We start from the raw sequence: 26,443 nt of genomic DNA, 5'->3' as shown, positions 1-26,443 counted from the left end.
ATCGCAGTCAAAGGATCTGCCTTGCCCTCCCCCAGATCTCTCACTCTCTCCCCAGCTCTCCCGGTGCACACACACTTAGAGAGCACACCCATCCCTGAGAGAGGTGGGGCTGTGTCCACGGAGCCCCCTCCTACCCCATCCTGCATAGCTGGTGGGAATTCTCTGGCCCCAGACAGTGGAGGGCAGCTTAGGCTTGTGTCCATTTGGGGTCTGTGGGGTGGTTCCCACATGAGGCAGATGCCAGCAGGGTGGGCTAACTTTGTCAAGCCCTAGCCTGGAGGGCATTAGGTACAGGGAGGCTTGACTCATCCATTTCCTGTAATGCTCATGGGTGTGGGGGTTTTCATTAAAAGCAGACCTACAGTTTAAAATTAAATGCATTTCCATTAAGGACCCACAGCACCTTTGCTCACTTTGGGCTCCATCTTAATGGCACCTAAACATTCGAGAAGGTTTATTGATGATCCCCAATAAACACCTCTGAGGGGTAAGGGAGGACAAAGTTAGGGATCTGGGGAGATGACCCTGGCCCAAGCATAAGGCATGGATGAGGTGTGGGTGGGGAGACCTGGCCGGAAGTTTTTAGTGTAGTCAGTTTCATTTATTCAGCAGCCCTGTGCTCAGCCCTGTTGATAGAGTGGCAGACAAATGGAGCAGAGTCTCAGGGGGCTTGTCCTCTGGTTATGAAGACAAACATCAAGCAAATAAATGCAGACAAATATATTATTACAAAGAGTGATCAGCTCCATGGAGAAAAGCAACATTCCATGCAAGGGATGAGGTGGGAGGCAGGGAGAACGGGTAAGAGGCTTACATGGTGAACCCATCCAGTAGTGTTGATGGACTTGAGCAGGGGCGGTGGGAATGGAGAGGAAGGGTCAGATCCAAAAGGCATTGACAAGACTTGGTGACAGGCTGTTGTGGGAGAAGAAGAAAGAAGAACAGAGGTGTTAATAGGATTCAAACCTGGATGATGAGGAAAGTGAAATACAGATGTGGAAGAGAGACATGGGGGGGAGGAGGTAGAAGGGAAATAGTGAGTGTTGGCTTAGATGTGACAAGCCAACCAAAGGAAAGGTCCTTCAGCAGCTGCCAAGTGCTCGGGGCTGGGGATTTGCATGTGAAAGCCTATGTGTCCGCCTTGACCACTTTATGGATGAGTCCGCAACCCTGGGGGTGGAGATAAGGATGCAGGTTTGGAGAAGCCTCCTGGGTCCCCTGCAGCCATATGTAGTTGGAATACTCACCTGATGATCTCCAGCCATCAAGAAAAGTAGACTGCCTTCCTTTCGGCTCTTGGAGCAGCAAAAGCCAAGCTTCTGCGGGCACCTCTCAGGCAGTCCCTGGCCAGGAGCCCTTGGTGTCACCCTGTTCCTTGGACAGTAGCAGCGCATCCCTGAGCAGGCATCTGATAGTTCCCTTCCAGTGAACCCACTGAATAGCAGAGCTAACAGGCTCTGCAGTAGGCATGGGCCGAGAAAGGATGGACAGCGGCCTGGGTGTAGGTTGCCACACCTGGGCACGTGTACCTTCACAGGTGATGGGGGATGATGGGAGTTGAGGCCTTGAGATGGCCCTGGAGGAAACAGAAGCATTCTTCAGGGTCCTGCTACCTGGTCACCTGGCCCTGGGCCTACCCTCTACTTCCCCACACACCCATCTACCTAAACTTCAGGGCAGAGTTTCTCAAAGTATCATCACTTCCTCACCTGTATCAGAATCACCTGGGGGTGCTTTTCTTCCCATCTTCTCCCCAAGGCCCAGAATCCCTGAGGGCAGTTCCCAGAAATCTGCCTAGTAAAAAGTAAACAAGTTGCAAGTGATTCGGAGGCACACTAAAGTTGGGAGTCACTTATTTAGGGAGTAACTTGATTTACTTCTTGTTCCTTCTAATATTACCCTCCTCTTCCCACTGCCTATAGATGATTTCACCTGGCCCCTAACTTTAAGCTCCATCTGAATGCTCCAGACATCCAAGCAGAACCTTTCCCCTCAAGCCTACTCAACTGCCTTTTCAGTACCTCCTGGATGTCTAATTTATGAGGTCAAACAGAATGCTTGATTTCCCCAGATTTTGTTCCCCCTCCAGGGTTCCTCACCTGGGTAAACAGCCAGGTGTTAGGGCTAAAGCCCCAAAAGTCACCCTAAAACTCTTCTTTTCCTTTTACACCCCACATCCTATCAGCTTTACCTTCCAAGTACATGGTGAATCCAATCACTGGTCACCCCTCCATTGCTGCTGTCCAGGTCAAAGCTGTCACCTCTCACTGGGACCATTGTTGAAGGCTCTTTCCTGTCCCTCTGCATCCGCTTCTGCTGCTTGGTCTATTCTCCACGTGGTAGCCAGTGTGCTCTTTACAGCATATTGTTTAGGTCATGTTATTCACCTGATGAAGTCCTGCTAATTTGCTTTTGATCAGATTTAAAATCCAAATGTGTTGGCATCAGCCTACTTTCTAACTATATCTCCTCCACTCGCCCCCTTGCCCACTCTGCTTCTGCTATACCTCTTGCTGCTTCTTGAACATCACGCTAATTTCCACCTCAGCCTACTTGCACTTATCCTTTCCAGTTTTCTTCTGAATACTTTCCTAATTTTATTCAAGTATCTGCTCAAATGGAACCTCTGTAGAGTGGCCATTGCTGACTACTCTCTCTTAAATATCCTCGCCATCTCCATTCCATCCATCTCTTTCCCCTGCTCTTTTCCTCCAGATCACTTATCATAACTTGAGATTATATTATGCATTTGTGTGTTGATTTGCTCATAGTCTCTGCCAATCAATCATAAGGTTTGTAGAGGGCATAGACTTGGTCTCTTTTATTCGCTCCTGTATTCCCAGAATCTATAACTTTTCATAGGCACTACTTCATATTTGTTGAATGAATGAATGAAAAAGCAAGTAAATAAATGAGTCTAGACAGAATTACAGTGTCAAGTGATAAATGTTGACTTTGTCTAGATTGCCCCAAAAGCAGAACCTTACTTGGAAGGTGATCCCAGAGAGTAGGCGTGGGGGACTGGAGAGAAGGAAAAGCCCAGAGGTATGTCATCAAGCTGGTGATGCTGGGAGCAACTGAGCTGGATCCCACTGGGATGCTCTGAGAGGACTAGCTCGGTTATCTCCCCCTGGGAATGGACAAGAAGAAGCATTGACCTGTGACTGTCAAACCAGGACAGTCCTTCCCGGCTGGTGCAGGAGGCTGGAGAAGTGCAGGGGCAGAACAACCTGCAGTGAGCACTAGGGATGAGATTTAGTTGCCACAGAGTACGTGGGCCCCGCAGAACTGTTCACTGCAGGGGAAGCTTGAGTCAGGAGCTGGGAGGAGGCAGTGGTGGAGGACATGAGGCAGGCCCAAGAGGCATCTGCTGCATGTGCCATAATGGAGATGTGCATTTGGTTTCCAGGGGAATGGAGAAGGCGAGCTGTGTGTTCAGGAAGGGTTCTTTGGAGCCAATGAGCTGAGGGTTCAGAAAAATTCCCACCCAGCACCATATTGTCTCCTCCCTCCACAATGAGGGAGATTGTGAAAGAGCAGTCTACATGCACTGTTTCTACTTCCTGCTGCTTCTGCTGCATTGCACAACTCCAGGGAACAGCACCCACCTCATATTCTGTGACTTAGGAGCAGCACCCCCTGTACTCGTGCCACCCAGCAGCCTGGCACTCACTACTCCTCACTGCACTGGAATCAAGCTCTTGTCCCGACCATTTCACTGAAACTGCCCTTACTGAGACAGCCACCAAGTCCTACATGCTAACTTCCAGCCCAGAGCCATCCACAAATTCCTGGATAGTAAGTTAGATACTTCCATGTTACTTTGACATGCCTAAGCATAGAAGCATCATTTTCCCTCTGGATTCAGATTTTCTCTTGTGCTATCCATCCTGGTTAGTGCTACTCCCATGCACGCAGTCCCTGTGCTGGTTTGAAACTGTCATGTGCCCCCAGAAAAGCCTGCATTATTTTAATCCAGTCTAGTGGGGGCAGATCTATCGTTGGGTGGGACCTTTTGATTAGGTTGTTTCCATGGAAATGTGACCCTGTGTATTCAAGGTGGGTCTTAATCCTTTCCTGGAGCCCTTTATGAGAGAGAGCCAGAAACGTTTTCAGGAAAACAACCCAGGAATAAAGGGCCCACGAGAGCTAAGAGAGTCATTTTGGAAACCAACCCATGAGAGAAAGGTCAGCAGATATCATTATGTGCCTTCCCATGTAATAGAGAAACCCCTAATGCAATCGGCCTTTCTTGAGTGAAGGTATCCTCTTATTGATGCCTTAATTTGGATGTGTTTATGCCCTTAGAACTGTACATTTGTAACCTAATAAATTCCCTTTGTAAAAACCAATCCATTTCTGGTATATTGCATTCTGACAGCATTAGCAAACTGGGCAGTCCCAAACCTAAACGACAAATGTAGACCCTCTCCCTCTCTTTCACTTTTCTCCTAATGGACTAGATGAGCAAAGCCTTTAAGTCCCAGCTCTTTAATAACCTTGTTAAATACCCTTCCTCTCTGGTTCCTCCATCACCACCTGGTTTGGGTCCTCATTGTCCCTCATGGGGACCATTTGCCACAGCCTCTTGCTCTGTCTCTTTGCCTCCAGCCTCACTTCCCTCCAAACACTGCTCCCTACTGCCACTGAGTTGTGGCTGTAAAATGCAAATCTGAGCATTTTATTCTTCTACCAAATCCTCACCGCCTATAGGACAACACCCAAAGCCTTAGCTTAAACTGCAAGATTCTTTGTGATCATGCCCCTCCCTACCTCTCCATTCCCATCCCCACCACCTCTCCCCTACAGCCTGTGGATCCCGCTGCCCTCCTCTAGTATACCATTTTGTCCATCCTCCTGGGTCCTCAGCCCACATGCTCTTCTCCTTCTTTGCTTCTTTGAGGCAGCTCAAGGGTCCCTTCCTCCAGGAAACCTCTCGGACCACTCAGACCCTGCACATGCTTCTAATATAGAAGATGTTGACGTTACTGAATAGCATTTCAGTTAAGAGGCAGTCAGCTGTCTCTTCCCCAAGAATGAAAGGAGGGAACATGACATATTCCTGTTTGCTCCCTCCATGCCTCACACAATGACTAGTACCTAGTAGGTGCTCATGCACTGTCATTGGAATTAAAAGAAACTGGGGTGAGAGATATGAAATATGTCATTTATTAAATACGGTAAGAGGAGGTTGGGAGACTCAGAATTGAGTCTTGCTGCAGGCACTATGAGGAGATCTGAGCCCACAGTTCAAACCTCAGGCAAAGGGGGAACATGTGGTAGCACAAGCACCGTATTGTCTAATATAATGAAATGAGAGAGTGTCCCTCTGTCCATTCAGATTGAACGGACTTCCAGGGTAGGGTCATTGTTCTGGAGATGCCCCAAGGGCAAACAAGAAGAGGCAGCAGACCCAGGAGAGTGGAAAGAGTTCTGGACCAGACTGGCTCTTGGGATCTCTGGATTCTAGGCTCACCCAGATCAATCATTATCTGTTCTCTTGACACAGGTCTGTTGTGTCAACTCTGGGGGCCTCGGTCTTCTCATCTGTCAAATGGAGAGAGTAATCCTCAACTTGATTTCATCTCGTCCTGGGCCTATATAGCTATTGTTGAATGTGCCACATTCAGTACTCATTTCAGTGTGTGCTCTCTGCCTGCAGGAACTCCTTTGGATTCATCTCTATATCTTAAGTGCACAACCAATGTCTCAGTGAGTAATAGATGCTCAATAAATTCCTGATGAGTAAATGAATACCTGACTAAATGGATTTCCTCCCAAGGAAAAGCACTTTGAGAGAAATTGAAGTATCATGTCCAACATGATTTGGCAGTGGTGTCCATGGCAGCCCGGGCCTCAGCAGACATAAGACTGGGAGACATTAGATTAAGCCTATAACAAAGCAAGCTGTACACATTTTTTATTTTTTTCTAAAAGACTTTATTTTTAGAGCAGTTCTAGGTTTACAGAAAACTTGCCCAGAAAGCCAGTGAGTTCCTACATACCCGCTCTCCACTCCCACCCCCTGCACAGCATCTCTCCTATTATTCACTTCTTGTATTCAGATGGATACATTTGAGTTTAAATTTTATTTTCAGGTTTGTCATCTTTTTATCTAAGTTGTACTGTATACCACATACCATAATTATTCCCTTCCTGCTTTCCTCACCCTACAACTCTTGATATGGACTCCTGGCTATAGACCGAACAGGCATCCTAAAGCAAGGAGGATGTGGTCTGGAGACAAAAGCAAAGAACCATGAAAACATTCGGCATGCGGTCGTTTGCACCTTCAGCAAACATGCACTGAGGACTTTCTGTGGGGCAGGTCCTCTGGGAATACAGAAAACAAGAAGACAGGTCCCCCTCACCCCCTTGGCTGACTCCACAGTACACACACGCATGCACACAAGCAGAAAGAGCGTCTCTTTCCCTCCACCCCAGCTCTGGGGAACTGAAATTCTCCATGCCCTGCAATAGCCTCCCAGCTGGAAGGGACCTTGTGAGAGTGTTATACAAATAAGGCAGCCGGGGCCCAGAGAGTCTGAACCCACCGCTTGCAAGGTGTGTGTGGGGGGGGGGGGGGGGGGGAGTTGAGGTGCGGGGAGACTGACTTAGAGCTGAAGAAGAGGCTCCTTTCATTCTCCACCCATTTGTCTCCCAGTGCCTTCTGTTTTTACATTAGAAAGCCTCTCCTAGGCTTTGGGGAAGAGGACACAACCCTGGGGCTCTGCAATTAAAACTCCAGGAGACAGGGATGCCACCAAGACCTTGGCTTCCAGCATTGCCCTCACTGTTGTTTTGTTGGCCTGCTGCTGTCTGCTAGGCAGGTAGAACGTTTTTATTTCTGGCCCCAAGTGTGAGAATTCACCAGGCCACTGGCTTCCTGTTTTGTACCAGATCTTCTCAAATACCACCACTTTTCGATGGCTTTTGATCACTGAGTAGTTTAAAAGACAGCGATGTCACTCACACCCCATCCCCTCCCACTTTGAGCTCTCTGATCATGGTGGCAGAAGAGGACACACCATAGGCTCTGGCCTCCTGGCTCTCGTCACCTGGCCTCCCCCATTGCCACTGGCCTGCAGCGAGGTCCTCACACCTTGAGAGGGAACTTCTAATGGAGAAGAGCCCCCTCCTCACATGCCCTGCCTCTCCATAGTTTCAACCATCCTTGGAGTTACAGATAGAAAAAGTAATCACCTTCTGTGTGTGCTCTGCCTTCAGAACCTCATATGATAGAAGCACAGTGTTGAAAGTGGCTATGGATAGAGAGGAAATTAAAATGTTTGGTTTCGATGCACCCACGGTTAGGCTGCCAGGGAGGAAGCAAAGGGCAGACTGAGTAATCACTCAGCATCACTTCTTGAGACGTATCTGGTGACGGCCAGGGCCACCCAGGCATAACCGAGAATTCAAAAGAAGTTTGAGACTTAAATTCTGCCTGTAAGAAGTAGCTGTCAAATAGGAGAGGGCAGTGTAGACCGAAGGGGCGCTGGATTCCCCCACGTGCCACGCACAGTTTCTGGCCTATTCTAGAAGCTGAATGAATGAGTGAGTGAATGAATGAATATAAGGAAATAGTAATTAATAATCAAATGGGAATTAGAGAATATTTGTAATTAAAAATCAGAAGAGAACAACATCCATAGGTCTTGAAGACGCCTTCTTGGAAAAGGGAAATTTGAGCTGACAGAAAGAATGGGCAGAATGTGATGGTTTGGACATCAATAAAGGGAGTAATTAAAAATAAAAGAATAAGGAGTGGGTCAGTGATAACCTCAGGATTGGAGCTGGGGCTGGGGAAGATGGCTGAGAAGCCCTTCTCACCTCCCCAGAGGACCCAGGAAAGAGATCAGAGACTAGAAAGAAGATCCTGCTTCCTTGGGAGCCAAGGAAGCTGCCACCTTGGGCAGAGGCTAGAGATAGATCCAACTGCAGGTTTCAGGGGGATTTGAAAGAAAACATGTTCTTGGTTGGCCTTGAGCAGGTCACGTCACATGACTCTGAGCCTGAGTCACCCCACCTGTGAGCCACTGCCCTGCACTAAACCATTAGTATTTCATCTTCATGGTAAAGAAGGATTTGTTGGGAATGGTCCAGTCTTGGATGCTGGTCAGTTATATCCAGGGACAGGGAAAGGCTAAGGAATATTTAGCATATTAGAACATCAGGGTCTAGGGGAACTTCAGCAGCCACCTTGTAACTGCCTCTTCTTAAATTAGAAAGTGATAACTATGCTTTGTACTTGCACCTTTTAATTGTTTATTAAGCAACTACTATGTGCCTGGCCATATGCTAAATACTAAGAATACAGAAGGGTTTTTTTTTTTTTTTTTTAAGAAACAGTGTCTTTGTTCTTCTATAGAGAAGAGGAGGGAGTAGTCTTGGAGAATTAGCCCAATCACTTGACTTCCAAATGCTGACAGAAGGAGTGACTGACTCATGGCCACCAGCTTGACAGGGCAGGGCCAGGACCATACCCAATTCTACAGCATTCAGTCCCCACACCTGCTGAGCCCTGAGATCAGGCTGCCTCTGTGAGGCCAAAGGCTTGGCCAGGCTCCAGTGCAGCCAGTGGCTAGCTGTGCAGCCTTGGGCAAAGCACGCCCCCTCTCTGAGCCCCAATCTCCCTATTATGTAAAATGAGACTAATTATAGGCTGTGTGCTATGTAAGCAGTTCCTGATCCTCCTGAGGTCTCCCAGGATCTTTTTTCTAGACAAGGCAGCCTTGTGTGGCCACACTGAATATTTCTTTCCTACTTAGCAAGCATTTATTGGGCTCCTCACATGCACTCTGGTTTGGGGGATTTCCAAGGACCTCTGGAACAGATGCCTTCCCACAAAGGACCCAGCCTGGTAGGGAATAGCACAAATGGAGGAAACACGGCCACCAACATTTAGGAGTAAAATGGGAGATATCAAGTCTTGGGTGCTGAGGAATGAAGGGTCTTTGAGAGATCACGTCTAGGCTAGGAGAAGGAGAGAGAGAAGGGAATTCTAGGCTGGGGAATGGCCCTGACAAAGGCATGGAGGAGGCACCAGGTGGCAGAGGGCTGAGGAGTGGCCCAACCACAGAACCGCTGGTCTCACGACTCTTCCTGGCTCCTGGGGCCGACGGAATGAAGAACAGTTAAGAGGAGGGAGGGAAGTGCTGGGAGGTCCTGGCAGGGTCTTGGGCCTGGGTGCCAGGTCAGCACCCAACCCAGCTTGACCCATAGCAGGATTTCTAGGCATCTGCTCTCAAATCATTTCTGAGGAAGCTGGAACCTCAATGGAAATATGTAGAGTCGAGGGGTGGGACCTGGGGTCCAAGGGTGAAGAGAGCCGTGCTGGTCAGTGGGGTTGCAGAAGTAAGGAAAACATGGGGGGAGGCAGACAGGGCAGGGAGAACGTCAGAGGGCCCTGAAAGAGGAAGTAAGCCAGTCTCAGTTCCGTTCCCAATGATGGGAAATACCCTCCATTCTCCCAGCCCTCAGCAGCTGTCCCCTGTCTTCTCACCTGAAGCAACAAGACCTGGGCCAGGGCCACCTGCAATCCCATCCTCTTTTCAAGTCTCCCCAAAGTGGCAGAGCCCTGAGCACTTCCACGGCCCTCAGGTGGCCCTGTATGGACTGCAGACCCAGGATCCGCACTGAGCAGGAGACGTTTGAAAGTTTTAATGGAGCTGGAAATCCCATGAGTTAAGAAGAGAACCCAACCCTCAGAACTGAAATCCAAGGAAGAAGGAAGTCTGAGTCAGCACACTGCCCCAACCCACTCCAAGGGACCTGCAAGGAAGGGTTCAATCCAAAGCCACTGGGGACTCTTCCTCACCCTCCCCGCATTCACCCAAGGACAGAAAAATTAGAGGCCCTTTGAAGACTTCCAATCCAGGGATTTGGTTTAGTAAGTCAAAGCCTGGGAGAATGCCCCCCTGACCCTGGCAGGAAGTGAGGGAGTAGGAGTTGCTAAGTCCTTGCTCCTTCCTTCCCACACAATCTGGTAGATCCCAAATCAAGAAATAAGGCCTCAGGAAAGGGAGGGTAGGAAGACAAATAATATAACTTCTCTTTTCCTTGCCTATTGCTGTCCTGTGCTCCTGCATCTCTCTGCCTTGTTGCTGGGACACTGGCAGAGTAGGGGCCAGTGGGCAGTAGTTCCAACTGCAAGTTTCAGTACTGTTAGGGTCCAAATGGATCTACAGTTGCCCCCAAGAATTCAGTATATCTGGCAATAAGCACCTACCAAGCTGGCAACCCAGTGCAGGCTCCACCTTCCAGCCACTAGGGCACAGACTGGAAGACTTAAGTGATGGCTCATGAGACAAAATTTTCTGCCGTCCACTAAGCTATATTCAATTCTTGATTTCTCACGTGCATTATCTGCTCCTTCCAGCTTGTCTGGGTTCCTTTCCCCCTCCCACTGCTTCTGGTCTACTTTCCCCATCACAGGGCAGGCCATGCACAGGAAATGTAGACGTAGCCCTCCCCACACCCCCATGGCCACCCCACCGCAGGAGCCTACAGCACAAGATAGTATTTCTGGACTGTTTCCACCCACTTTAAAATTGAGAGCTGGTCATGTCTGGGAGGCACTGAGGCTGGTCAGCAGCAGCAAGAACAGGCCCAGGTAGGGAGCAGGGGTATCTCAGGGGGTGAAAGTGTGAGAATCAAGGACCAGAGGTGGTCAGGGTGGAATAAAGACCCCAACTCAGTCTCAGGTTTGCATAAGGAAGTTGGCTTCTGGTAGGAAAGTTGAAAACAATTCCTGGAATCACCTCCATTCCCACATGGCTTTGCCTTATTGAAGATATTATTGGTTTCCTGGCCCCAGATGTCCACTCTGCAAGGGGAAGTGACCAGGAATACCCATGAGGAGCTGACCTCAGAGTTTTCCAGCCCTGCCCATACCAGGCTGAACTGGGCAGGGCTTTGCTTTCCATGACACCCGAAACTCCTTGTGCAGGCTCAGAAACCTCCTGGGAACCAGTCTCACCTCCCTAGGGAATGGTCTTCTGTTTCATTTTGGTGAGAAAACCACTGCTGCTTGCCAGACCCAATCCCCAGTGGCCTCACTCCCCTGGGACTCTGATACCACAGGCTGATGGGATGTCCAGAGAAGACCACCTCACTCTCCACAATAAAGGGCCAGGACAGGCCTCAGAACCTTAGAGATATTGAGGGCAGCCCAGGGGGAGTCCAGGAGGGATAGGTGCTGAACCAGGAGACTCCTCCTGCAAAAAAAAAAAAAAAAATTAAAGTAAAAAATAGAAATCAAGTCTCTCCAGGGCAAAAGGGAAGGGGCAGAGATTTGAGTGTGGTGTTTTGTGGGGAGAAGATGAGAGAGAAACTGAGGCTCCACTATGGACTGCTGGAGGGAGAAACTTTGGGGATGGAGAAAAGTAGTTGTGATGTAGAGAAGGGATGGGCTTAGGCCACAGGGGGTAAGACATGACCAAAGGGTTAGCCAACCATAAAGCAGGAAGACTTCTGGAATTAGAAAGTTCAGAAACTTGAGCTTGAGAGTGATGCGTCTTCGGAAGAGTGGACATCTGGAAACTTCATCTCAGAGCAAAAGGCTGAGATAGAAAGCTCTGTTCTAGAAACTTCAGTCTGAGCAAAAATAGAACCTCCCCAGGAAAGATATGGGGCATGGAGTGGGTGGAACAGACCCAGTGTCCTTTGTCTCTAAAACCATCTCCTCCATCATCCACTTCCAAGCAGATGAGGCATGGACCAAATAAACCCCTTCGGTTCCAAGCAGCCCTTGGTGCTAGGCATGGGGGCCTGGACCTACTTGAGGCTTTCCTTGGACATCACACTCATCTGGGAAGCTCTCCAAAATTCCCACTCACCTCTCTGGGGCTCCAGAAGCCTGATGCTTTCCCCATCAGACTAGCCTATCTGAGAACTTCATGTAGCCACCATCTGGGCTGCTGATGTGGCCACTAATGGTGAAGGGTGGACCCCGTTCTAGCTCCTTCAGGTTCCTGAAAAAAGAACATTCAATCAAACTACTAAGGCTGAGAACTAAGCCTCTCCCTGGGACCCCATCTCCCTAAACTAGAAGATGAGAACTTCCTGGCATTGAGGGAATCTCCAAATCATTGACTCACTGACTTGTCTTCCAGAACAGGAGTCAGCCCATCCTTCAGGGTCAGGAGAGGAGCAGCCCCATTCTGCATCAGAGATTAGACCAAATGACTTATCCCAAGAAGACTTCCTGATTCTCTAATGCTGCCTATTCCCTAAATCCCTGATTTTCTCCACTTGTTCCTCTCTTCTGCCACCATATTATACCTGAGATTATGCTACTTGTATTCAGGCATGGCCCCACCATAGACAATGAAATGCTTGAAGACAGAGACTATGCTCTGTCATCTTTGTACCCCTAGAAATTAATACCACAGTACTCACTAGAGTACATCTTTACTGAATAAATGATGTGTGAATGAATCAATGAATGAGTGTCCCTGCTTGAGGGTGAATATTAAGAGAATCACTGCCATCAGGGTCTTTCATGGTCATATCATGTTCCAATTTTAATTCATGGAACTTTTCTAAATCAGTTCTCTAGCTCCTTCCTTGACCCTCGTTTGCTTAGGAGCTTAGGAAGGAGACAGGGAAGGGAAGTGGAAAGTTAGGGCTCTGTATTTGATTCTTTCTCAAACACACTTCACTCTTCCCCCAGTCCCCACCCAAATAATGTCATGGAACTGCTCACCGGATTTGGTACAAGTTGAAGACAAAATTAGGCCCTAGAAAGAAAACCCAAAAAGAAAGGGTTAATACTTCCAGAAAGAGCTATCCACCACCCTTCTGGGAAGATCTGTTGCTCCCTCGCTCCTGTCTTGGAGTTGGGTGGCTGAACTGGGAGGATCTCAAGCTCCTTCAATGTCTGCTTCCAACTCATCTTCCCAGGACAGACCCTGCTACTGGGAAGCCCTCCTGCTAAGGGCTGTGATTACCCTGGGAAACAGCAGTCCTAGCTTTGAATACTGACTCCATTTACCAGCCCCATGGCTTTAGCCTCCCATCTTCCTCTACAGAAAATGATACTCTATGCATTTCTTCCTCGTGTGGAATTTTAATAAAAATCACATTAGACAAAAGTGCATGGCACGTAGCTGATCTCAGCAAATAGCTGTGGGTTCTGTTAAGGTTAAGTGCAGCACTGAGAAATGTTCTCTACCTCTGGGCATTCTCGTTTGCCTGCCCCGCAAATCTCAGGGTCTTATAAGAACTATAAGATGTGCCTCAGAGTCAGGAGTACCTTAGTGAATTCCAGGAAACCCCTAGTGAAGCTGAAACACCAGAGACCCCCCAGGAGAGGGCCCCTCAAACCCCATGGCCAGGGGAAGAGAAGACACCCAGTATAAGAGTGGAGGACATCTGGGGCTTGGCCAATCTTCCCCATTGTCCTTGGCCTCGGGACCCACACAAGCCTCTGGGATGGACTCCTGGGGGCTGGGGAGGACTCCAAGAGAAGAGGAAGCTGGCTGCTTGCTGGGGAGGGAGGAGCCCCATTGCCTCACTGAAGGCCCCACTACCCCACCCCCAACACATCAAGTACTCAGCCACCCCCTGATATCTTCAACCACTGCAACCATCACAGGAAATATTTTTGCACACATTCATGCAGAAGGGTGTGCAGCCCCGCCTGAGGCTGCTGACAGCTATGGGAGTGGAGAGGCTGGGCAAGGCTGTGGGACAGGGTCTGGTGTTCACTCACCATCCCAGCAGTACCCACGCTGATACCACTTGGCCAGGCTGTAGCCAAGGATGGACACGAGCAGCAGCGACAGCCCCACCCCAAGGATGAGGCCCAGGGTGCTGATGGAGTCCTCACCTGCAAAGAGACACAGCCCCCTTCATGGGGCTGCCCAGGGCCCTCTCACAGCACCCAGCACCACCCAACCTGCACCACGTTCCAAATTTCCTCTCCTCCCTCCCAACTGACCATCAAAATGACTGTCCCCTTGGAGTCTTGATCTGAGGTAACTAGTTCAGCTTAACCATACTAGGGTGTGAATGTCTAATACCTGACTTTCCACCCTTAGTCCAGCCAATATTTGGAGCTTCTTAATGCAATGTAGTAGTCCTCTGAAAAGAGTTTGGGGTTCGGACACCTTCCTAAAGCCACCAGCATTCTGCTCTATTTGTTGGAAAAGGCAACAGGACATTCTATGTGTTGGCCTGTTTGGGTGAGAACCCAAGAGGTCTAGACTCAGCACGAACCTGGTGATCAGAAACAGCACCCTGAAGATCCCCAGGGAGCAGAGACCTGAGGATCCTGGGACCCTCCTGTACCTCTTGTGCATCCAGTGTCAAGGTGTTAATCCCTGGGCTCAGTTCTGCTGCTTATACTTACCACTTCTTCCCTTTTTCGAGTGTAAGCTTTTAGCTACATTCATATTTTATTTGTGAAACAACTCCCCACCCCTACCCCCACCCCCCCCAAAAAAAACCACCAAAAAAATGAGGAAAATGAAATGGGCCAGAAGCAGATACAGACAGAGAGCATCTCCAGGACAGGGAAAGAAGAGGAAGACCAGCCCCATAACTACCCAGTAAGGTACCAGGGAGGATGGAAGAATAAAATGAATCTCATCTGCATGGCTTGGGGCCCTGAGACCCCACTCCTGAGGCTCAGGAGTTTTGCCAAGAGGGAAAAGAGTACAGTGGTTAGAGCACCCCCTTTGGCCCAGCGGTCTTGCATTGGAAGTCCAGCTCCATCCCACGCAAAATGTGGGGCCTGGGTAAGTCCCTTTACCTTGCTAAGGAAAGGATATGGCACACCCTAAATGCTTAGTAGACACTAATTACATCATTATTATTATTATCAAATGGCAGGATTTTAAAAATAGTTTGCAATTTACCCTAGGCGGGCCTTTCCCTCCCTTGACCTTCTTCCCATTTAGACAGTTATGCTACTCAGGGAAGAAGATGTGAAAGCCAAATGCAGAGAGAATGGGTGTTTCCCGGTCTCTAGAATTACTAATTAAAGATCTTACATCAGTTCTCTTAAATGATGACTAGATAGACAAATAACTAAAGGAAATCAAGAGAACAATATATTAAGAGAGTGAAAATTTCAATAAGGCATCATAAGAGTCCCAGAAGGAGAAGAGAGAGAAAAAGGGGCATAAATAATAGTTGGAGAAATGATGGCCAAAACCTTCTGAAATCTGATAACAGATCAGACAGACAAATCCAAGAAACTCAACAAACTTCAAGCATGAAACACCCAAAGAGGCACACATGGAGACAGAAAGGCACATTACTGAATGCCAAAAGCAAAGAGAGAATCTTGAAAATAGCAAGAGCAAAGGAGTTTGTCACATACAAGGGATCCTTAGTAAGATTAACTTCTGATTTCTCATTAGAAACCACGGAGACCAGTAGGCGGGGCATTTTTAAAGTGCTGAAAGAAAAAAATTTTCAACCAAATGTAATATATCCAGCAAAACTGTCCTTCAAAAATGAGGGAAAAATTAAGACATTTCTGGATAAACAAAAGCTAAGGGAGTTCATTACCACTAAACCTATCACACAAGAAATGCTAGAGGGACTCCATGTTGAAAGAAAAGGACAATGTGCAGTTATTTAAAGCTGTTTGAAAAAAGAAGGACCTCCAGTAGGGATAACTATATAGGTAAATACACATGCCGGCATTATTACATTTTTCATTTGTAATGCTGTTTTTATTTTTTATGTAGCTTAAAATTCAAATGTATAAAAAATCATCATAACCTCTTTTATTGGCTGCAAATATATAAAGATGCAATTCATGACGAGAACAACATAAAGTAAAGGGACCGTGGGATATAAGAACAAAGTGTGTATGGGCTACTGAAGCTAAGCTGGCTTCAATATAAACTAAATTGTAATCTGTTTAGGATGTTAAATGTAATTCCCGCAGTAACCACAAAGAAACTATCTTTTAAAAATCTACATATTAGTGGTAAAATGCTCACCTTTCATGCGGGAGACCCAGGGTCGATTCCCAGACCATGCACCCCCCCCCCAAAAAAAAAATATCTACACGAAAGGAAGGGGTAAGTGATTCAAAATGATTCATTACAAACTACCATCTAAACAAAAAGAAAGGCATTAATGGAGGAAAGGAAAGAGCAAAAAGGTATAAGACAAACAAAAACAACTAGCAAAATGATGGAAGTCTGGCTTTATCAGTAATTTTTCTTAAATGTAAACGGTTTCTGAAATGCAGAGGCACCAGCCTCTCCAGAACATCAACTAGTTCCATTCCCCATCCCATATTATCAACAGTCCCTTTCAACATGAGAAAGTTAGAATGGGTGTAGCCCAATATTGCTAAAGAGTGGGAGAAAGCTCAAAGGTGATGGTGGACTTATACAGAGAAGGTAGGGTTTAACAAATGAGTGTGATTGCTGAATCAGTCATACATCTAAATGTGCTGTGCTTTGAAATGTATTCCTTTTTTGTGTATATGCTATTTTTCACAAAAAAAGGAAAAAATGTCGTTTAAACAATTTTTTTTTAATGTAAGTAGATTAGACTCTCCAATCAAAAAGTAGAGATTGACAGAATGGATAAAGAAGGATGACACATCTATATGCTATTTATAAGAGATGCATCTTAGATCCAAAGACTCAAACAGGTTGAAAGTTAATAGATGAGAAAAAAATATTCCATGGCAAATTGTAACCAAAAGAGAGCTGGGATGGCTACACTATATCAGACAAAATAGAATTTAAGTTAAAAAAAAAAAAAACTATTACAAGCAAAAAAGAAGGGCATTATATATTAATAAAAGGGTGAATTAAACTATCATAAGTGTATAGACATCTAATAACAGAGCCCCAGAATACATGAAGCAAACATTAACAGAATTGAAGGGAGAAATAGTCAGTTCTGCAAAGGTAGTTGGGGATTTCAACACACCATTTTCAATAGTGGATAGATTATTTATGCAAAAGATAAGTAGGAAAACAGAGGACTTAAATAACACTATAAACCAATATAGACTAACCAGACCTGACAGAAATATATAGAACACTTCACACAACAGGAGCAGAGTACACATTCCTCTCTACCGCACAGGGGCCATTCTCCAGTACAGACCACACGTTAGGTCACAAAACAAGCCTCAATGAGTTAGATGGCATTAAAATTATATAATGTGTCTTCTCCAACCTCAGTGGAATGAAGCTAAAAATCAATTACAAGGAAGAACTATGAAATTCACAAATATGTGGAATTTAAGCAACATACCCAATGGGTCAAAGAAAAAATCACAAGGGAAATTAGGAAATTTCTTGAGGCAAATGAAAATGAAAACACTACATACCAAAACTTAGGGGAATGAAGCAAAAGCACCATGAGAAAGAAATGTAAAGCAAAGGTGTGAGAGGGAAATGTATGGCTTTAAATGCTTACATTTGTAAAACAGAAAGCTCTTAAATCAGAGACCTAACTTCACAAATAGATGATCTAGAGAAAGAAGAAAAAACTAAACCCGCAATGAGTAAAGGAAGGAAATAACAAGAGATAAACGAAATAGATAATCTAAAAAAAAAGAAATGGAGATAATCAACAACAAACTTTTCATATAGGTACAATGGAATATTATTATTCAGTCATAAAAAGAAATGAAGTTCTGATACATGTGACATCATGGTTGACCCTTAAAAAGACATCATGTTGAGTAGAATAAGCCAGGACAAATATTGTTTAATATCTCGGATGTGAAATCACTGGAATAAGCAAATTTGTAGAGCCAGAAACTAGAATACAAGGTATGCTAAATGTGCAGACCTCTAATTATGCAGCTTTGAAATACTAGACGGAAAAACGGACAGACTGAAAGAAAAACTAGACAAATCCACAATTGTCTTTAGAGAATTCAAGTCTTCACTTTCACTAATCAACAGAACAGGAAATCAGTAGGGATAGGAAGAAGACAGCACGATCAGTCAACTTGCCCTACTAGATATTTACAGAACACAGCACCCAAGAGCTGCTCCATACACATTCTTTTCAAGTACACGTGGAACATTTATCAAAATATACCATATTCCGGACCATGGTACATGTCTTAATAAATTTTTAAAAACTGAAATCATATGGAATATGTTCCCTAACCACAGAATTTTATTAGAAATTAAAAACAAAAATTTATCTGGAAAATTTCTGAGTATCTGGAAATTTAGAAGTACACTTCTTAGTACCCTTTTAAATGGATAAAATAGTACATCACAAAGGGGGATTGGAAAATACTTAGAACTTAATGACACTGAAAATATATCAAAATATGAGCCATTCTTGAAGATTGTATAAAGATAAAATTTTTACAATGTGATTGTGCAAACCTTGTGTCTGATGCTCCTTTTATCCAGGGTATGGACAGATGAGTAAAAAATACGAATAAAAAAGAAATAATAGGGGGCTAAGAGGTAAAATAAATTGGGTAGATGGAAATACTAGTGGTCAATGGGAGGGAAAGGTAAGAGGTATTGAATGTACGAGATTTTTCTTTTTATTTCTGTTTCTGGAAAAATGCACATGTTCTAAAAATGATCATGGTGATGAATATACAACTATGAGTTGACATCGTGAGCCATTGATTGTACACCATGTATGACTATATGTGTGTGATTTGTCAAGAAAGCATGTATTTTTTAATTGTGAGCTGCAGAGACACAGTCTGGTGAGACCAAGGCAGTCAGAGCTCACAGGACAGAGGTAAGAGCTGCACAGAGAACCCGAGATGTGCAGAGGGTCCCCCTCAAGTGTTCAGTAAGTACAGATCAGTGTATGTGTGTGAAGAAACTACTTGAAACTAGAGGGAGCATTATCTGAAAAGATTGGAGGGAACAGTATCCAGTACTCACACATGCAGGGCTAGGAACAGTGCCCCGTAAGCCAGACTGGAAAAACTCATTGTTCACAGGACAGTAGGTAGGGAAGGTCTTGCCTCAGTAATAGGGAATTAGGGAATAATTAGCCCTAGACTGAGCAATGTTCCAACCCACACTTATTAAATTGTAAAAGCAAGACCAGCAGGGACCAAATTGTTTCAAGTAATTTAACTCCTTCTCAGAGCATTTATAGGAATACAAAAAGACCCAGCACTCAGCAAGGTAAAATTCCAATCAAAGAATTACCAGGCATGCAAAAAAAAGCAGAGAAACATAACCCATAATGATAAACATAATCTATAGAAACCAACCCAGACCTGACGATTTTAGAATTGGCAAAGAAGGACATTAAAATAATTATTCTTATAATAGTACTTCATATATTCAAAAGTTTAGGGAGACATTTTGAAGATATTAAAAATGACCCAAATCCTATTTCCAGAGATGAAAACTACAATGTCAGAGATTAAAAAATACATTGGTGCTTACCTTTCATGCAGGAGACCCAGGTTCGATTCCTGGACCATGCACCCAAAAATAATGAAAATAATAATACATTGGAAGGGATTAACAACAGATCAGATGTTACAGAGGAAAAAAAAGTAGTACACTTGAAGATAGCAAGAAGAAACCAAAATAAAACACAGTGAACCATAAATGAAAAGAGTATCACAAACACAAATGAAAAGCAGCCTAATCAATGTGTGATTGGAAAGAGAGCGGGGTAGGGGTGAGGGGACAGAAAAAAATATTTGAGGAGATAATGGCCAAAGTCTTCAAACTTGAAGAACCCGTCAAGGTATTTGTTCAAGTAATACACCCCCTCTCCCCCCACCACACACATGCACGCGCACACGCACGGAATTCTAGCCCCATGGTGGGTACTTACTTTCTCTCTCACCGCATCAAGTTTAGCTTAGACTATGCTTAGAGAAGAGAAGGATTACATTTCCTTTTAACCCACTCTTCACAAGGATAACTCTTTTCACCTAAGGTCTAGGTATATGTTAGAAAATATGCAGTTTCTGGTAAGGACCTGGGTGCATGTTTTCTGCACTGTTTATAAAATATATATCTGGGGAGGGGCGGGGACCGGGGGTGGGGTGCATGGCCCAGAATCGAACCCGGGTCTCCCGCATGAAAAGCGAGCATTCAACCACTGAACCACCCGTGCACCCCCTGCTTAGAGTATAAAGCCAAACACTTTAGAATTAAAAATTGCAGATGAATAATATGGGGGTTTTGTTTGTTTGGTTTGCATGGGCAGGCACCGGGAATCGAACCAGGGTCTCTGGCATGGCAGGCGAGAGCTCTGCCTGCTCAGCCACCGTGGGTCGCCCAATATGGTTTTTTTTCCTTGACAGAAATGAGAAAGGTCTGACTCTTTCTTCTCCTGGATAGTGCCTGTGCTGGGATGGGCCAATGACAAATCTTCAGGCATAGCCAGAACTTTTCTCAGAATTAGTTCTAAGACTTTTTCTAGTATAGGGCTAGCTAAAGATGATTTTCATCTTAAATGTAGCCCAAGCAGGTGCTAACAAGGGGTTCCCAGTGGAACATCTGGTTTTAGTAAAGTCACTTCTGCTCATACTAGGATAAATCAGTTGATTGATTGTTTGATTCTAATTATTGACTAAAATAATTAGTACACCAGATGAGTACAAGAACAGAGAATGAGATTTATATAAGGATATAGCATTTCTACCAACTCTGATAGTTCCCATTAAAATGCAGGTCTTACATAAGTCTCGGTAACTATGATTTATGGTAAACTGATAAACTTAGCCATAGCTGCCTTCTCGCCACAAAATCCAAGTTTAAGGATAGCACAATACTACCTAACGGTAATACAATTATGTTAAAACACTGAATGAAGCTGACTGTGAGAATGATAGAGGGAGGAGGGCTGGGGGCACAAATGAAGTCATAAAGAAAGATAGACAATAAAGACTAATATGGTATAATCTAGAAATGCCTAGAGTATGTAATGATAGTGACTAAATGTACAAATTTAAAAAATGTTTTTGAATGAGGAAGAACAAAGGAATGTCATTACTGTGGGGTGCTGAAAATAGATGGTAATTAATATTTAAAAATTTTAACTTATGTGTGAGACTAAAGCAAAAAATGTTTCTTTGGTACAAAATCTATATTTTGACTAGTGCATTTCCTAATATAACATATGTATACAGCTTAATTGAACACCATAAGTACATGGAACCTTAAGTAGGGCATGAGATTTTGTTGGTTTGTCCAGAGTGATGCCCTGATAAGTCCCAGAGTGATTTGAAGAGTGAATAAAAAAGTATTTGCAAACTCCCCTTGGGGGAATGGTGAGAAAGTGGGAAAAATCCAACTTCCCCAAGTTGAATTCTTGATATTCTCACAAGCAGTGGGGACAACCAAAGCTATAGGTTGAGCCCCCAATCTTGGGGTTTGTTCATATGAAACTTAACCCCACAAAAGATAGGTCAAGCCTACTTAAAATTAGGCCTAAGAATTACCCCCAAGAGAGCATCTGTTGTTGCTCAGATGTGGCCTCTCTCTCCAGCCAACACAATAAGCAAACTCACCACTCTCCCCCTGTCTACGTGGGACATGACTCCCAGGGGTATGGACCGTCCTGGCAACGTGGACAGAAATCCTAGAATGAGCTGAGACTCAGCATCAAGGGATTGAGAAAAACCCTAAAATGAGCCGAGACTCAACATCAAGGGATTGAGAAAACCTTCTGGAACAAAAGGGGGAAGAGTGAAATGAGACAAAATAAAGTGTCAATGGCTGAGAGATTCCAAACAGAGTTGAGAGGTTATCCTGGAGGTTATTCTTATGCAATATATAGATATCATCTTTTTAGTTAAGGCATAACAGAGAGGCTGGAGGAAACTGCCTGAGAATGTAGAACTGTGTTCCAGTAGCTATGTTTCTTGAAGATAATTGTATAATGATAGAGCTTTCACAATGTGACTGCATGATTGTGAAAAACTTGTGTTTGATGTTCCTCTTATCTACCCTATCAACAGACAAGTAAAACATATGGAATAAAAATAAATAATAAGGGGAACAAATGTTAAAATAAATTTAGATTGAAATCCTAGTGATCAATGAAGGGGGGTAAGGGGTATGGTATGTATGAATTTTTTTCTGTTTTTTTTAAATTTCTTTTTCTCAATAGATGCAAATGTTCCAAGAAATGATCATGATGATGAATATGCAACTACGTGATGATACTGTGAATTACCGATTATATATGTAGAACAGAATGATCAAAAGTTAAGAATGTTTGCATTTGTTTGGTGTTATATTTTTTTAAAAAATAAAAAAATTAATTTAAAAAATAAGCATATTAAAAAAAAATCCAAGATGACCTCAACAAACCAATCACAAGTAAAGAAATTGAATTAGTCATTCAAAAGCTTCCTAAAAAGAAAAGTCCAGGACCAGATGGCTTCACATGTGAATTCTACCAAACGTTCCAGAAAGAATTAGTACCAATTCTCTTCAAACTCTTCAAAAAAATCGAAGTGGAGGGAAAACTACCTAATTCATTCTATGAAGCCAACATCACCCTCATACCAAAACCAGGCAAAGATATTACAAAAAAAGAAAACTACAGACCAATCTCTCTAATGAATACAGATGCAAAAATCCTCAATAAAATTCTAGCAAATCGTATCCAACAACACATTAAAAGAATTATACATCATGACCAAGTAGGATTCATCCCAGGTATGCAAGGATGGTTCAACATAAGAAAATCAATTAATGTAATACACCATATCAACAAATCAAAGCAGAAAAATCACATGATCATCTCAATTGATGCAGAGAAGGCATTTGACAAGATTCAACATCCTTTCCTGTTGAAAACACTTCAAAAGATAGGAATACAAGGGAACTTCCTTAAAATGATAGAGAGAATATATGAAAAACCCACAGCTAATATCATCCTCAATGGGGAAAAATTGAAAACTTTCCCCCTAAGATCAGGAACAAGACAAGGATGTCCATTATCACCACTATTATTCAACATTGTGTTGGAGGTTCTAGCCAGAGCAATTAGACAAGAAAAAGAAATACAAGGCATCAAAATTGGAAAGGAAGAAGTAAAACTATCACTGTTTGCAGACGATATGATACTATACGTCGAAAACCCGGAAAAATCCACAACAAAACTACTAGAGCTAATAAATGAGTACAGCAAAGTAGCAGGTTACAAGATCAACATTCAAAAATCTGTAGCATTTCTATACACTAGTAATGAACAAGCTGAGGGGGAAATCAAGAAACGAATCCCATTTACAATTGCAACTAAAAGAATAAAATACCTAGGAATAAATTTAACTAAAGAGACAAAAAACCTATATAAAGAAAACTACAAAAAACTGCTAAAAGAAATCACAGAAGACCTAAATAGATGGAAGGGCATACCGTGTTCATGGATTGGAAGACTAAATATAGTTAAGATGTCAATCCTACCTAAATTGATTTACAGATTCAATGCAATACCAATCAAAATCCCAACAACTTATTTTTCAGAAATAGAAAAACCAATAAGCAAATTTATCTGGAAGGGCAGGGTGCCCCGAATTGCTAAAAACATCTTGAGGAAAAAAAACGAAGCTGGAGGTCTCGCGCTGCCTGACTTTAAGGCATATTATGAAGCCACAGTGGTCAAAACAGCATGGTATTGGCATAAAGATAGATATATCGATCAATGGAATCGAATAGAGTGCTCAGATATAGACCCTCTCATCTATGGACATTTGATCTTTGATAAGGCAGTCAAGCCAACTCACCTGGGACAGAGCAGTCTCTTCAATAAATGGTGCCTAGAGAACTGGATATCCATATGCAAAAGAATGAAAGAAGACCCATCTCTCACACCCTATACAAAAGTTAACTCAAAATGGATCAAAGATCTAAACATTAGGTCTAAGACCATAAAACAGTTAGAGGAAAATGTTGGGAGATATCTTATGGATCTTACAACTGGAGGCGGTTTTATGGACCTTAAACCTAAAGCAAGAGCACTGAAGAAGGAAATAAATAAATGGGAACTCCTCAAAATTAAACACTTTTGTGCATCAAAGAACTTCATCAAGAAAGTAGAAAGACAGCCTTCACAATGGGAGACAATATTTGGAAATGATATATCAGATAAAGGTCTAGTATCCAGAATTTATAAAGAGATTGTTCATCTCAACAACAAAAAGACAGCCAACCCAATTACAAAATGGGAAAAAGACTTGAACAGACACCTCTCAGAAGAGGAAATACGGATGGCCAAGAGGCACATGAAGAGATGCTCAATGTCCCTGGCCATTAGAGAAATGCAAATCAAAACCACAATGAGATATCATCTCACACCCACCAGAATGGCCATTATCAACAAAACAGAAAATGACAAGTGCTGGAGAGGATGCGGAGAAAGAGGCACACTTATCCACTGTTGGTGGGAATGTCAAAGGGTGCAACCACTGTGGAAGGCAGTTTGGCGGTTCCTCAAAAAGCTGAATATAGAATTGCCATACGACCCAGCAATACCATTGCTAGGTATCTACTCAAAGGACTTAAGGGCAAAGACACAAACGGACATTTGCACACCAATGTTTATAGCAGCATTATTTACAATTGCAAAGAGATGGAAACAGCCAAAATCTCCATCAACAGAAGAGTGGCTAAACAAACTGTGGTATATACATACGATGGAATATTATGCAGCTTTAAGACAAGATAAACTTATGAACCATGTAATAACATGGATGGACCTAGAGAATATTATGCTGAGTGAATCCAGCCAAAAACTAAAGGACAAATACTGTATGGTCCCACTGATGTGAACGGACATTCGAGAATAAACTTGAAATATGTCATTGGTAACAGAGTTCAGCAGGAGTTAGAAACAGGGTAAGACAATGGGTAATTGAAGCTGAAGGGATACAGACTGTGCAACAGGACTAGATACAAAAACTCAAAAATGGACAGCACAATAATACCTAATTGTAAAGTAATCATGTTAAAACACTGAATGAAGCTGCATCTGAGCTATAGGTTTTTGTTTTGTTTTGTTTTGTTTTGTTTTGATTTTACTATTATTACTTTTATTTTTTTCTCTATATTAACATTCTATATCTTTTTCGGTTATGTTGCTAGTTCTTCTAAACCAATGCAAATGTACTAAGAAATGATGATCATGCATCTATGTGATGATGTTAAGAATTAATGATTGCATGTGTAGAATGGTATGATCTCTAAATGTTGGGTTAATTTCTTTTTTTCCGTTAATTAAAAAAAAAAAAAAAGAGAAGGGATAATTGGAGATGAAGGGATACAGACTGTACAACGGGACTGGATATAAAAACTCAGAAATGGACAGCACAATACTACCCAATTGTAATGCAATTATGTTAAAACACTGAATGAAGCTGCATGTGAGGTATAGGTTTTTTGTTTTTGTCTTTTTTTGTTTTTTTTTCTTTCTATTATTGTTTTAATTCTTATTCTGTTGTCTTTTTATTTCTTTTTCTAAATCGATGCAAATGTACTAAGAAATGATGAATATGCAACTATGTGATGTTATTAAGAATTACTGATTGTACATGTAGATTGGAATGATTTCTAATTGTTTTGTTAATTCTTTTTTTAATTAATAAAAATAAAAAATAAAAAAATAAAAAAATAAAATCCAAGTTTAAGGAAGAGTCAGTAAAAACAACATTGGTCCCAAACATGATGTTAGAGGTAAAAATTCTCTGTTTTTCAAATAGGCTACCAGCTATGTGAGTCAAAAAATCTACCACCATCCATTTTGTTTGTTTGTTTTTTAAGATGTGGACATGGATTTTCCTTTAAAGTGAAAAAACTTAAATCACAAAAATTAAAATTGTTAAAAGCTGACATACCAAAACATCACAAAATCTAGAAGAATGCATGTATCCTTATAATTTACTCCCTGGCCTATCTATTTTTTTCTATATTTTTGGCTGTATGGTCAGAAATATTATGCATTAATCCTAAATTAAGGCAATACACAAAAGCAACTAAAATGTATTTTTAAATTGCCACTACATTGGATTGAGATACAATAATTGTGTAAATCAAATTATTCTAAAACAACATACATCGACTTTTTGATGAATATGTGCAGAAATTTTGTTTCTTGGTTTTTTTGGCTATTTGCTGAATTGGTGGCAATTTGAATACTGTTTCAGACCTAATCTAGAACCACCAGATTTTTTGGGGGGGGGCACCATAAATTCTTGTTTTTGTTTGTTTTTATTACTACTGTATCTTTTTTTTTAACTCTTTTTATTGTATAGTATAACATATATACAAAACAAAAAAAGAAAACAGTAATAATTTTCAAAGCACTCTTCAACAAATAGTTACAGGACAGTCCCAGAGTTTGTCATGGGCTACCATACCATCACTCAGATTTTTCCTTCTAGCTGCTCCAGAATATAGGAGGCTAGTAGGAATAAATACTTTTTTTATCATTACATCGACTTTTTTCTTTTTTGTGAAAAATAGTATATATACAAAAAAAGCAATAAATT

The 26,443-nt window shown here is 43.0% G+C and overlaps 1 protein-coding gene across 1 annotated transcript in view; it reads right to left on the bottom strand.

Moving 5' to 3' along the window:
- Positions 1–8,896: 8,896 nt before the first annotated feature.
- SMIM35 (small integral membrane protein 35) overlaps positions 8,897–26,443 on the bottom strand; it is a 44,506-nt gene continuing 26,959 nt past the window's right edge. The window contains exons 3-6 of the mRNA XM_077114692.1: positions 13,715–13,831; positions 12,707–12,740; positions 11,838–11,972; positions 8,897–11,216 (exon numbers count right to left, since the gene is read on the bottom strand). Coding sequence (XP_076970807.1) covers positions 11,873–11,972; positions 12,707–12,740; positions 13,715–13,831 — 251 coding nt within the window. The 3' untranslated portion in view covers positions 8,897–11,216; positions 11,838–11,872. The remainder of the gene's footprint in view (positions 11,217–11,837; positions 11,973–12,706; positions 12,741–13,714; positions 13,832–26,443) is intronic.

This window comes from Tamandua tetradactyla, chromosome 8, assembly GCF_023851605.1.
Source record: "Tamandua tetradactyla isolate mTamTet1 chromosome 8, mTamTet1.pri, whole genome shotgun sequence".
Lineage (NCBI taxonomy): Eukaryota > Metazoa > Chordata > Mammalia > Pilosa > Myrmecophagidae > Tamandua > Tamandua tetradactyla.
This window is presented reverse-complemented; position numbering and strand designations above follow the sequence as displayed.